The following is a 12,490-nucleotide window of genomic DNA, read 5'->3' on the forward strand; positions in this document are numbered from 1 at the left end:
GGATATTAAGTCTCTGCCAAGGACTCAAACATTCCCCAACAAAAGAGAAAAAAGTATTTCTCCAGAGGAGACTGAGAAAGAAGGGTGTGGGGAAAATCTACAAATGGCAAAAAAGCCTTTTCTTCCCAGAGTGGAGGTGGCTAGGAATATTGCTATGCTCTCTCTTGATCTAAAGGAGAAACAGAGGCCTCTTTGGTTGACTTTTTGGTAACTCTATCCATGTATTTCCTCTGCTCCTTGCCTTTAACAACCAGGCTTCCTACCCATGCTCAAATCTGTCACATCCCTAAACTGGAACTAAAGGCAGTGTCACAATTTAGGCCTTTTTCTGGTTTCATGGACTACTTTTGTCTTAATGCCTTGGCTACAGCCTGAACTTCTTAGCTTCTTCTTGACAGCCAGGAGGCAGAATCAAAAAGCCCAGGTCACTTCCCAAGGATGGACTGAAATAAAGAATATTATCCTGAAATAAAAATTTTAACCAGTATTTTTGACTCCCTCATATGTTCAGTGCTTGTTTCTTTCAGCTCAACTTGGAGTAAAAACAAACTTTCAAAGAAAAAATTATTCTTGCATGATGTGAACCCCTTTTAATTTCTGGCCAGCTCTCTTTTGGATATGTTTTTTCCCTGTTGTGTTCAGTGAATTACCCTCTCCAAGACCTACCACATCCATCACAAAAGCTTTGAAATCCAATGCCTGTTATGTGCAACAATAAGTGTGTGGGTTTGTTTACAGCTGAATGTGCAAGCCCTGGTGCAAGTAAGACCTGATTCTTTACATGTCCATTAAAGGCAAATTCAGAAAGGTGCAAGTCCAGACACAGCCAATTCCTACTGCAGTTCAAGTGGATGTTTGTGAAGTTTTTCCCTGTATTTGCTCAGCTCTATTTAATGAAACATGCTTGACTGCCTACCACACAGGGGATGTCTTGCAGTATGCTTGCTGAACTCACAGTTACAGGAACAACTCTGAGCTGAATCAGCTCAGAGCAACTCATGTTTGTTGCTAATCATCCCAAACAGGGAAATTCACTGAAGGACTTGATGGAGGGGAAGGAGGATACAGGTTCATAACCACCATGGATGTATGCTGGGTTTCAGGGAGAGAGGCAGGGTTGAACAAGCATGCCTTGGTGAAGGAGGACCAAGCAGAGAAGCCAGGCTGGCCCTGCACAGCCAGACAGGCCCTGCACAGCCAGACAGCTTCAGAAACAGACATCAGCATGCAGTTACCTGAGGTTTCTTCACCTTAATGATCCAGGTGGGAGGCACAATGACAGCAGCATGAGCCCCCAGGGAACATGGCTCCTCAATGTGATGTAGCATGAAACAGGTGACTTTGTTATGAAACTGGAAGAGAGGGAAAGAGTAGAGTCAAGAAAGACAAAGGGGAAGCATGGAGAAGAAGAAGAGGGTGTTGGTACAAAAACTGGAGCAATATTCCCAACTCCATCATCTTCAAGTCCTTCAATATATGGAGATTTAGGACATGTAACTAAAGATTATCTTCCTAAGCCATGTCTTCTTAGAAAACAAAAAAAAAAAAAAAAAGACAAAAACAAATACAAAAACAAACTAAGACAAACAAATGCACTAAACCAACAAACAAAAACCCCCCACAATCACTCCTAGTCAAACCCAGTCTCCTGAAGTATTTTCCACTTACCGCCAGCTTGCACCAGGAACAACTGATGGCCACAATCTCTTTACTATGGAAGGAGAATTTCTGCTGAAAGCCCTAGAATAACCAGGGGGGAAAAAAACATTAAATTCCTCTTGACTATAAGAAAATATACATCTCTAACTCTAGCCAGGTGACTGTGCTAGGCAAGCAGATTTTTGGGGGATAAAACAATTACAGGAGGTAACAGAGAAGGCTCTTCCACTGGGGAATATTCACAAAATAATTCTAAAAGGATTTCTGCAAAACTTTTCATTTTTACTTAAACTTTTTTTGCAGTTAAAAACAATGGAAGAAATAGAGAAGAATTTTCTGTTTTAATTTTTAATGGATTTCTACAGACTCGCAAGTTTCCGATTTTCTGTTGAACAAAGTGTCCTGTCATTGCAGCCTTGTTTGTTCTAAATATAAACAAGAATTTGAATTTTCCTTTTTTATTACAGAGTAGAATTACCTTTTTTTTTTTTTACAACAGAACAAAATTAACTTCAACGTCCCTCTGGGAGTGTTCTGACAGGGAAATGAAGTAATTAAGTTTATAATTTTATTGAACTGACTCAGATTAAAGTCTTTCCAGTAAGTTCCAAAAAAAAAAAAAAATCATTACGGCTTGATTCAGATCTCACAATTAAAATAAATTATTTCTTTGCATTTTTAAAGCAAGAAAAGCCCACCCCAACCAGAAACTGCAATTTTATTCTCCTAGAGAGGAGCTTCTTTCTACAGAATGCAATATGACTTTGCTGTAAATTCTAAGGTTGGGTCATATATATCCTTCTGCAGGCAACGCAGGCAACAAACAATCAGATACAGTCTGTAATTTTGAGCTGAGTTAGGTTATTTTAGTCAAGAAAAAAATTGATTTGGGTTGATGTCTGGAGAGATGGAAAGTCCACAATTTCAGTGAAGAGCTTGTCAGTTGTCTTTACTGCTTAGATTTTAGATTTGCAGTTGGTTGGATCCTTTATTCAAGGCCTTCCATCAATCCCCTCTCTATCTCTGTAAGTAGCCCATCACTACCCAGAATTTTCTAATTCCATCTGTCTACCAAGTGATGAATCTGTAAACCAATTTTCTTTTCAACAATCTGAGTAATACCTAAATCTCCTACATGCTGGAAAATGCCCAAGACCCAATGCAAAAAAAAGTTATAAACTGATTTAGTAACATCAAACAGGTCATTGCCTCACTGCTTCTGTTATTAAAGTCCTTCTTCCCCCTGCAGGACAAATGAGCCTACTAGTGCTCAGTGAAATAAAAAGGTCAAGCACACCAAGAAGGAGAATTAAATAAACAAAGACAAACAAACAAAAAAAACCCACAAACAAACAAAAAAAACCCCCAAAACAAACAAGCCATGCAGAGATGCCTTGGTCTTCTGAAGTGAGGGGTTGAGCTACAATCTGTCTGTACAGGGTGGCTGAGGACAGTTCTATTGATACTCAGATAAGGAGGAGGCTCTACCTGCCTGCCCAGAATGCAGAATTACATCTTGCAGCTTCATCTACAGGTATCCCCAGCATGTACTCAAAGCAGTTTGCACATGAACCTCATCACCAAGACCAACTCCTGAAAAGGCTTGTGTCACCTCTGACTAGATTTTTGGGGCTTTGTTTCAATCCTTCCCCTCATGCCTCACGGTTTACATTCAGAGAAATTCAAATAGTAGAATTTTCATAATGATGATGATTTGGCATATTCAGGTTTAGCAATGGAGCGTAGTGACGTGGCTTAACAAACACAAGCTGGCCAGACATTTCTGGCTGGACACATCTTGTCTGCCATTCAGTATGAGCATAAGAGCAGTAACTGTGATACAAGTGCTGGAGCAAAGGTCTGACACTGGACAAAATACTCTTTTTCCTCATTTACTGACTCTAGTGCTCCACAATGTTTCTAACAAATCTCACTCCTCCTTGTTCTAAAGTGCACTAAAATAAAAAATAATTATTTCAGACCCTCACGGGCACAAAACGTTTTGGTTTTTTCTGCCTTGTAACATAAATGGGAAAACTCTTCTCTCCCAAAATCTCCAAAAATAAAAGTCTAAATTCAGTACATTAATTCCACAGCCCATCAGCTGTGCATTTTAAACACATGGACTGAGCAGCTTGTCTGGTTCTGGATGGATCATTTTTCATTTATTTAGTAAGTCATTTGGCTTTTAGGGAGTCATTAGAGAAAATTATACAGCAATAAAAACATATTAATGATAAGTAGCAATAAACCATCACTTTCCTTCCTCAAGTTGCTTTACAAATGTGAGCTAATTCTTTCTAAGGATAGAAGTTTCAGGTAAAATGGGATTTATTTGAAAGCTAGCTTCACAAATAAAGTAATTGATAAAATTGATAAAATAAACCGTGCACTGAAAGTCACAGGGAGATTTGGCAGGGACTATTGAAACAAAGGAACCCTCCATATTTCACTAGAAATCATATTTTCTGCCTCCTCTGAATGAGAAGCACTGAATTGCAGATGTCTTCAATCATGCAAGGAGGTCTTCTAACTCAAAATTTCTAATTTGGGACAGAAAATGAATTTCACCTTTCTGAGAACATCAGGCTAACAGCATATGATTAGCACTGACTTCCAGCAACCAATCCCTCCACAACACATGAAACCCCACGTTGTGGAGCTGCTCCTGTAGAAGTAAACAGTGTGCACACCAGAAAAAAATGCACTTGTAGGAAAAGAGTGCTTGAATGGCCACAAAACCAACCTGTGTTGGTAATCCAACCTGTCTGAATAGTCTGGATTAAAGTACAAACTAACATACTAACATAGACACCTGTGCACCAAAGACAGAATATAGGGATTACTAGTTCTGATATGTTTATTTTATATTCACAGAAGTATAGATTATTAAAGACTATTTTCACACCGGTGTTATGGCTGCTAATAATTTTTTGCAAGTGTTTTCCTACAAAAGATTTTCTCTTTTTAGTGCTCTTAGAGATAGCCTAATGCAGCATAACTATAGGAGAGAGGTATTGTTACAACTTGAATACAGACTGCAACAGAAGCACTTGGATGGTGATCTCTGCTAAAATAACAAAGAACTAGAATGGCCTTTCAAGCACTAGAAATTTCAGTCTTAACTTTACATTCAGCCCTGCATCAATCCACAGGTCTTTAAAGTGTCACCAGTGACAGAGACATTGTAGGCACACACACTGCATCTGTGTGGAAGACATCCCACTCTGGACACCACAGAAGGTTAAAGAAATAGTGTTTGCTTAACATTATGGTCCAAAATGTGTTCTCAGTCTCAGAAAACCCCTCAGCCACTCATAACTGGAAGCATATTTGAAAAAGACTCCTTTTCATTCATCCTTAAGCTTCTATTACTGCACATAGTTATGAAATGGATGCTGGACCACATGGTCTGAGCATTTTTATGTCATATTATAGAAAGAAAATAATCCTGATTACTCTAATGATCTCAGCTAACAAATAGCTAACAGCTACAAAACTGCCTTTTTTTTCCATGTCTTCAAGAGAAAGAAAAGATTTCTTAAACATCATGAATTGTGTGGATGGCATGGGTTGGGAACTCTTAATTACCATCCCTTCAAACACAATAGCTATGAAGGATTAGGAAAAAGATCTAATGTGTGACAGGTTTGAAACAAGCAAAAGTAGTTTTTCTCATAACATGTAGTTAAGTTCAGGAATTTCTTGCTGAAGGGTGTTGTAAATGCTACAACTTTACATGAACTCAAGGTTCAACAAGGCAAGATCACAGGAAAGATTATCATCGATTGTTAACTATAAAGACATGATTTCTGGAAATTCATGAGACAGAAATAGTTTTCTTGGTTACACTGCACATTCCAGGACCACTTCCCTGGTACCAATTTCTCTATATAATACTTCAGCAATAAATCAGTGAAATCACCCTCAGGAAGAGTAAAAACCTAAAGCCTAGATGAGTTTCTATAGTCCATATTTGCACTAGCAATCATGTGTAACAGGGTAGCACTGGCTCTGTTAGTACTCAAGAGATTACACACAAGCATTTTCAGATAATTTCACTTTGAATAGCTGTAGGTCTGGTCCTGTGAACTGAATTCCCACCAGTAACTGCAGAGTGAACTTCCAATTAAGTTTAACCTAAAAGGAATTCAGTTCATTTGTTACAAGACTGTCCCCCATGTGAACCATTGCAAGTGATGATAACATGGAAAATTGCTTTCAAACTGCACTTCTGATCTAAGGTTGAACAGTGGCAGACCCCTGTGTACTCAGTTTTTCAGGAAGTGTTAGCCATGGCACATAATGGCACAGAGAATATAAAGCCACAAGACTGTGCTGAGGATATGGAGTGCATTAATTCCTATTCACTTGCTTATGGTTTGAAGCACGAGATGGGTATATCCTGAAAACTTTCTTTATTTCAACTGTAATTAATGATCACTAAAATACTTAACCATCCCATTCCAGGCATGAGATAGGACTGTTATTCAACAATGAGATCTACCAGAATCCTTAAGTATTCTATGATTAATATTTTTTATTGCTTTAAATATACTGTCAATCTGTTTCAATGATAGTTTCCTTTTTCTTGCAAGACAAGAGAATAATAAAGGTGGCTCTTACTTGGAGGTTTTTGAAATGTTGTAGTAGAGCACATGCATTTTGCTGTCATAGGAGACTGCTTGGCCGATAAATATAACTGATTATTTTCATTATAATTTTCTCTAATTTTTTGTTCCTGGCAAAGAACAACTCTACTAAAACATACTTATGTTATTCTTAACTGAATATTTCTTATTTATAGGGAAAACTGAGATTTTTCTCTGAAGTTTTCTATACTGTCTGTTTGATGGCTGGATTTGAAGACTTACATCAACCAAGGCTGCCCATGGGTACATACCCAGCACAAGTTTGGATATGATATCTGGTGAGTTCTCTCATTGCAAAATCAACTCCAAATGCCTGTAGGGGAGATCCAGACCAAGAAGGCAGAGAAGGATGGCAAAGCCATACTCTAAGAATGCTGTGTGCAAACTGCCTTGCTGCACCATTCCCAAGGTACTTGCTATAAAAGGATATCACATTTTTATTGCATATCCTATTGGTAGCTGGCAATCTGCATGAGTATCCAGATACAAATCTCATTTTCCTCTGACTGAAGCATTGTGCTGTGGAGATGAGACATGGACTTTCTTACTATTAGTAAAGAGGAAGGCAGAAGTATAATATAGTGCTAAATAAAGGAAATTGAATCCTTGTTAATTTAATTTTAAATATCTCCCAATATATTTCAGGGGTTCATAATATTTCAGAAGAAAGACCTTCAGTAGTTAAAGTACTTCTTCCCCCTTTTTATAGTTTTTTAGAAATAAATTTTTACAGTCTACAAAGTAGAAGAAACTTAAAGCAGTCTCACAGATTTTAGTGGCTGCTGGGGCAGAAAGAAAGCAACAGCCTTTCTCTTCCAGGAGCCTAAAAAATAGCCATCACAATTTTGGCACAGAGGACAGCACTGCAAGAACATCATATTAGTACAGGCCTAGCCTAGCAATTAAAAAGCTCAAGGAGTCACAGCTTTCCTCCTCCTCACTTTCAGCAGCCAGTACACCACAACCTCCCAGGACAAATGATGTTCTCATTCCTGCAGATGCAGCTGCCTTTCGCTTCCCATGTGGGAATCAGAGCTGTAATGCTGAACATCTCAGGCTTGCATTAGCTATTAAAAGAGGCCAAGTGTTTGTGATAGAAAAAAAATGCAGTGACTAGAAGGACCTAGTGGCTACCCTGAACTCCTGAGTGCCCTGTGTTGTGCTTGTGCTGTGCAGGAAATCTCACCTTTCCACACTGCTTACATTTGCCCTCCTGCCGCCTCCGGTGCACCCAGTGGTGCCGCACAAAGTTCTGCAAACAAGGACAAAAAAGACGTGTTAGAGGAGCATGGGCACCTTACATCTCTTTTAAATTTATTCACAGACACCAAGGAAAAAGTCCCTTCAGCCAACAGAGTAATTCCTGGAACGAACATGTGCAGCAGGCACTGCAGGAAACCTCAAAAACCACCAAAACTGTAGGAGGAATAAGGACAAGGTGGTGTGTTTTTTTTATCTCGTTGAAATACGGCCAGAACTACATCCTAAATATTTAGGTTTTTTAATCTTTGATTTTATGTTTGAGATAGTTCTAGAGGGGAAAAAAAATTAACAGAGAAGAAGCGAAAGGAGAGGAAAATAGTTTTTCAAAAAACAAAAATACTAGCTCAAAGGCCAAGAAGAAAAAAATGTACCAAAAAAAGGGGAAAAAGAATAACTGAATGAGTGGGCAAAAGACAACAGAGCAGTGAAATGGTTTCTGTCAGTGTAAGTAACAGAGTGTTTCAGCTAGAATTTGTTTTACATTTATTCTGTAGAGGGGAACATACTCCACTGGGAACCAATTCTCTGTCTGAGACTCCTCTCAATCTCAAAGCACTTTTGCAACTGCACACCAGGGGGACCAGCACACATGTCAAATGAAAATAAATTTGTCCACTACTTACTTCTCTTGGAGATCTGGAGCCTCCTTCTCGGAAAGTTGGTTTGCAGCGAAAGTTAATCTGGCATTGAAATAAAACTGTTAGAACTTAAAGTGAGCTGAAAGAAAAGTTATCCCAATATCTTGATCTATGCTAGACTTGCAAAGTATTTATTATCTATTAAAATATTAGCTTCTCTGGGTGAAAAAAGATACTTACCTTGATGTCAGTAAAATCTCTTCTCATATGGCATATTAATTCTCCTTGCTGGACCTCTACACAGCCCCCACCTTCACTAATCCTATTGCTGCCTACTCAGTTCAAATATTTCAACTGCTTCCTCCTTCTAGAAGGAAAGTGCTTTATCTGTTTTGTTTTTCTGAAAATCATTTGCAAACAAGTGCAGACTCCAGCTTAGGTCTCAAAAGGTGCTGGAAATTTCACTCTTCACTCAAGACCTTTTTGAACATCCTGTACTTATGTCTTCATAAACAAAATCTGTAGAGAAGTTGCAACTTGCATAAAGAACCATGCAAATTCTCATAGATTTCTACCTTTTCTTTAGAGAAGGATGTTTGCACCCCCTTCCCCAGCCACAAGTCATTTGGGGGGCATTGTATTGCGTCATTCAGTGGTGTTGCCACTCCAAAGAGAACAACAGGAGATCTCATAAATGGAAAACATTTTGAGGAAGGTGAAGAGAAAAAAGTACTTAATAAATAATAAGGTAGTCCTATGAGAAAAAAGTTTTGAGAAAAGAAAAACAATAGAAATAAGAATAGAGGGATGTAGACACTAAAATTGCCCTGAAGAAGAGAGAGGCCTGCATAAAGCCTAAAGGATATGTGAAGTAAGGATGCACTAAATTTAAAAAATTCAAGTTTGAGTTGACTATCCTTCAAAGAATTAAACATTTGAAGACAATACACAGCTATGCATTTGTTACAAACATGGAATGACCAAGCTTCTCCAAATTAAATACAATCCTCCCCATATAAATAAGTTCTTGCCTCACTTAATAGTTGCCTTCAAAATCATAGTTCTAGGGAGAAAAATAAAAATAATAATTTTTTAAAGGCACACACAAAAAAAGTAAGCAAAATACCTAGCATATATAAAGAAATGAAAGGCATTGTAATATCAGTCTTCCATTGCTCTTCACCTGGAATTGCAATTTGTTGTTGTCATGGCAGGCAAGACCCAGCTTATATTTATTTTTCTTAAAATTATCACCTTGGCAGAGAGGGTCAAACAGAAGACTTATGTACTAGTTTTCAACTTTAAAGACTTTGTAACAGCCCTCTACCAAGAGGGGGATTTCATGGTCTCCAAAACAGCAGAGAGAAGCTGGGTTTTATCTAAGTGCTCATTTTCTCTGGCTGGCAATGCCACCAACTCACTAGGCTATGGAAAGTCAGCACTGCTGGTGATGAGGGAAATCAGGAAAAATTCACTGGTAACATTTTGTGCTGAAAGCATGTGCTAATGTTAATTTCACTATGGATAAAAGCATCGGGGGTGGAAATGGTACCTCTCCAACTTCGTATTATGGCAATCACTGTGGGATTTGTCAACATGAGTCCAAATACTTGGAAAGGAAAAAGCCCTTTCCTTATAGGCTTGCTGCTATAAATTTGTTATGCATCAGCTTGTTTTATGAAGAACAACATTGCTAAACATTTAAGAGCGAAAATGAAGCTCTAATGAAAGCAATGGGGAAATTCCCACACATTTTTCGCACAAATCCCACCAGGACTGAAAAGGGTGGGGAGGAGATTTCTCTAGCACATTTCCAGTTAGGCATAATGAAGACAAATCTCTGAGGGGAAGACTGAAGTCAGTGATAGATATGCTGTAGGTGCTTGGGTGTGATCAAGGATCCTAGAAGGAAATGAGAAGCAGAACAGATGCTCACAGAAATAATGGTAACATGAAGGTAAGGTTTGATGTTTTCCATTTTACACACAAAAACTTGAATTCTGAAGTTTTGAAGAGAAAACAATATAGTCTAGTAAATACAGGGGGGAAAGTTCACACTAACATCTTATGCTGCACTGCTCATAATAAGTATAGCTGTCATACAGTGAATTATGCTGGCTTTAGCTGAGGAATTGTAAAAGGTCAATTTTTTACATGACAGGATACTCCATCTTCAAGCTTCCCTTTTTAGTTAAGAAGCAGAGGCAATTCATTTTTTAAGCATTAAAATTGTGAAAGCATTCTCTAGTTTTTTCTTTGTTTGGTTTTGGGGTTTTTTGTGGTTCACAGAGTTCAAAGAAATAGCCTTTAAAAAAAAAAAAAAAAGGTGGAATTTTAAGCCAAGTTTTGTTCAAAAGTACATTGTTAAAACAGTTGTGAAAACTTTGTCACAGAGTGTTTTCCAGGCTGAAACCTCACTGAAAGAATTAAAAGCGTGTTGGCTACGTCAGGCTCCAGAAGATGGCAATGTCTCACCTTCTCTAGCTGCTCCATGCAGGCGTTGTGGACCACGATCTTGCAGGCAGCACACTTCCTCCTCAGAGCAGACTTCTGCAACAGCAAAGGGACAGAGTGTGTGTGGAGCTGAGCTAAGCCCAGGGGGAAAACAAAGGCAGCTGAAAAACAGGAGATGTTTCGCTCCCCATGCAATGCGCTTTAATTTTTTTTCCCCTCCTTTGGTGCTCTCAGTTGTGGGGGAAAAATTAAGAAATAAATAGATAGATGAATAAATAGATAGATAAGTAAATAAAATCTGAAGCTCTTCTGGTTAAAATCTGAACTTTTGTGAAAAAAAAACAAACAGCCACAGCACTCCAACTTTTGATCTACAAGCAAATACCTCCCTTTAGGTAGGAGATCAGGTTAACAGTGCAGAGCATCATTCTAAAAGTGGGCATCCTATGAGGATGATGAGCAAAAAGGAGAAAAATTGCATATGCAAACCAGAGAACTTGTATCAGTTTGCAAGAGGTCATTTCATGCTTATCATAAAATATTTAATTTGATGGGCCTGACTATTGCCTTGCAGAAAAATACTTGGGTACTTGGGTTATTTTAGCCGAGAATGATAAAATTCTCATAGAATGCTGTTACATGCTTATGAAATGTTACAGCAGGGACAAAATTCTCAATTATGCTGGTTAGTTTTATTAATTTCAATAGGGCTTTTGAAATAATTTCCATTGAATCCCCTGGGGCAAAGCATATCAAAGGCAGGAGAATACATCCAGAAGAGAGAATGTATTTACTTACTTTACTTCCATAAACTCAATTTAATTAACCAGATGGAATTAATTTTCATGCAAATTTAACTTACAGGCTTGTGCTTGAGGGACAGAAGATTTATAAATACGCATTAAGTTGAGATTTCTTTGCTTCAGATCTCTTACATTTAATTTATTCATGTCCATTTAAATCTCAAATAAATTATTTCTTTATAATTTTCAGCATATTTTAAATATGCTCATTTAAAAAAGGGAACACAGCTTCAGCTCACATTATAGAATAGTTATGATAATTTTATTAATGGTCATAATTATCTGGATACACCCTAACAGCACATGTTCACATGTATATGGTGTTCTAATGTTTCACCTGAAGAATCATGGCATTATGTAGCAGACCAGGCTTTCACATGTTTCATGAGTTGGTAAATTCATGGTTTTTATCTCTCTGTTTGCCAAGTTTAGTTTTTATCTCTTTTATATTTAATAATATACGATATATTATTAAATTTCCATGTTACTTTCAATGTGCTAAATCACAAGGAAGAATTTGCTCAGTTTTAGGAAGGTAAAAAAATCTGCTGAGAACACAAGAACCACTACACTGCGTCAGACCAAAGGTCCACTCAAAGAAATGCTGTGTCCAGCTTTTGCCAGAACTCAGTGTCTCAGGACCAGCGTAAGTGCACAGCAAACACACAGTGACACTTCCCTTGATTATTACCACACAACCAGCAGTTGCTGGGACTTTGTTTCAGTACCCTGAAGGAGGCAAAAGCTCCTCAGGCTTGGCCTTAATGCTATATACCATAATGCACCCAATTTGCTTGAGAAGTTTTAGGAGATGGATATTAAATTTGTGCTATGGAAAGCACAAAAGTGTACTATGGAAAGTATTTTGGATGACATTGCCCTGAAAACTGGGGATGATTAGTGAATCAAAATGTTTTTATTTCAATTAAATGCTCTGAAGGTGGAGGGGGCACTGGGCAGGGTGGTAGTAAAAGCAGAAAGGCAGTATCATGAAGAGCCACAGATGGTAACCACAAACATCCCAGAGAAGAGGAATTCCCTTTAACCTTTACAGTCCAAGGGCTAGGATACTCCCTTAGAG

At 38.1% G+C, this 12,490-nt stretch overlaps 1 protein-coding gene across 5 annotated transcripts in view; it reads right to left on the reverse strand.

Annotated features, from left to right (window-relative positions):
• DGKI (diacylglycerol kinase iota) overlaps window positions 1-12,490 on the reverse strand; it is a 199,452-nt gene that overhangs the window by 100,800 nt on the left and 86,162 nt on the right. For 3 of the 5 annotated variants that reach the window (XM_058804467.1, XM_058804465.1, XM_058804469.1), the window contains exons 4-8: window positions 10,628-10,702; window positions 8,198-8,254; window positions 7,498-7,563; window positions 1,669-1,740; window positions 1,236-1,352 (exon numbers count right to left, since the gene is read on the reverse strand). In XM_058804467.1, coding sequence (XP_058660450.1) covers window positions 1,236-1,352; window positions 1,669-1,740; window positions 7,498-7,563; window positions 8,198-8,254; window positions 10,628-10,702 — 387 coding nt within the window. The remainder of the gene's footprint in view (window positions 1-1,235; window positions 1,353-1,668; window positions 1,741-7,497; window positions 7,564-8,197; window positions 8,255-10,627; window positions 10,703-12,490) is intronic. The other 2 variants (XM_058804468.1, XM_058804466.1) reach the window with 1 other exon arrangement.

This window comes from Ammospiza caudacuta, chromosome 5, assembly GCF_027887145.1.
Source record: "Ammospiza caudacuta isolate bAmmCau1 chromosome 5, bAmmCau1.pri, whole genome shotgun sequence".
Taxonomy (NCBI): domain Eukaryota; kingdom Metazoa; phylum Chordata; class Aves; order Passeriformes; family Passerellidae; genus Ammospiza; species Ammospiza caudacuta.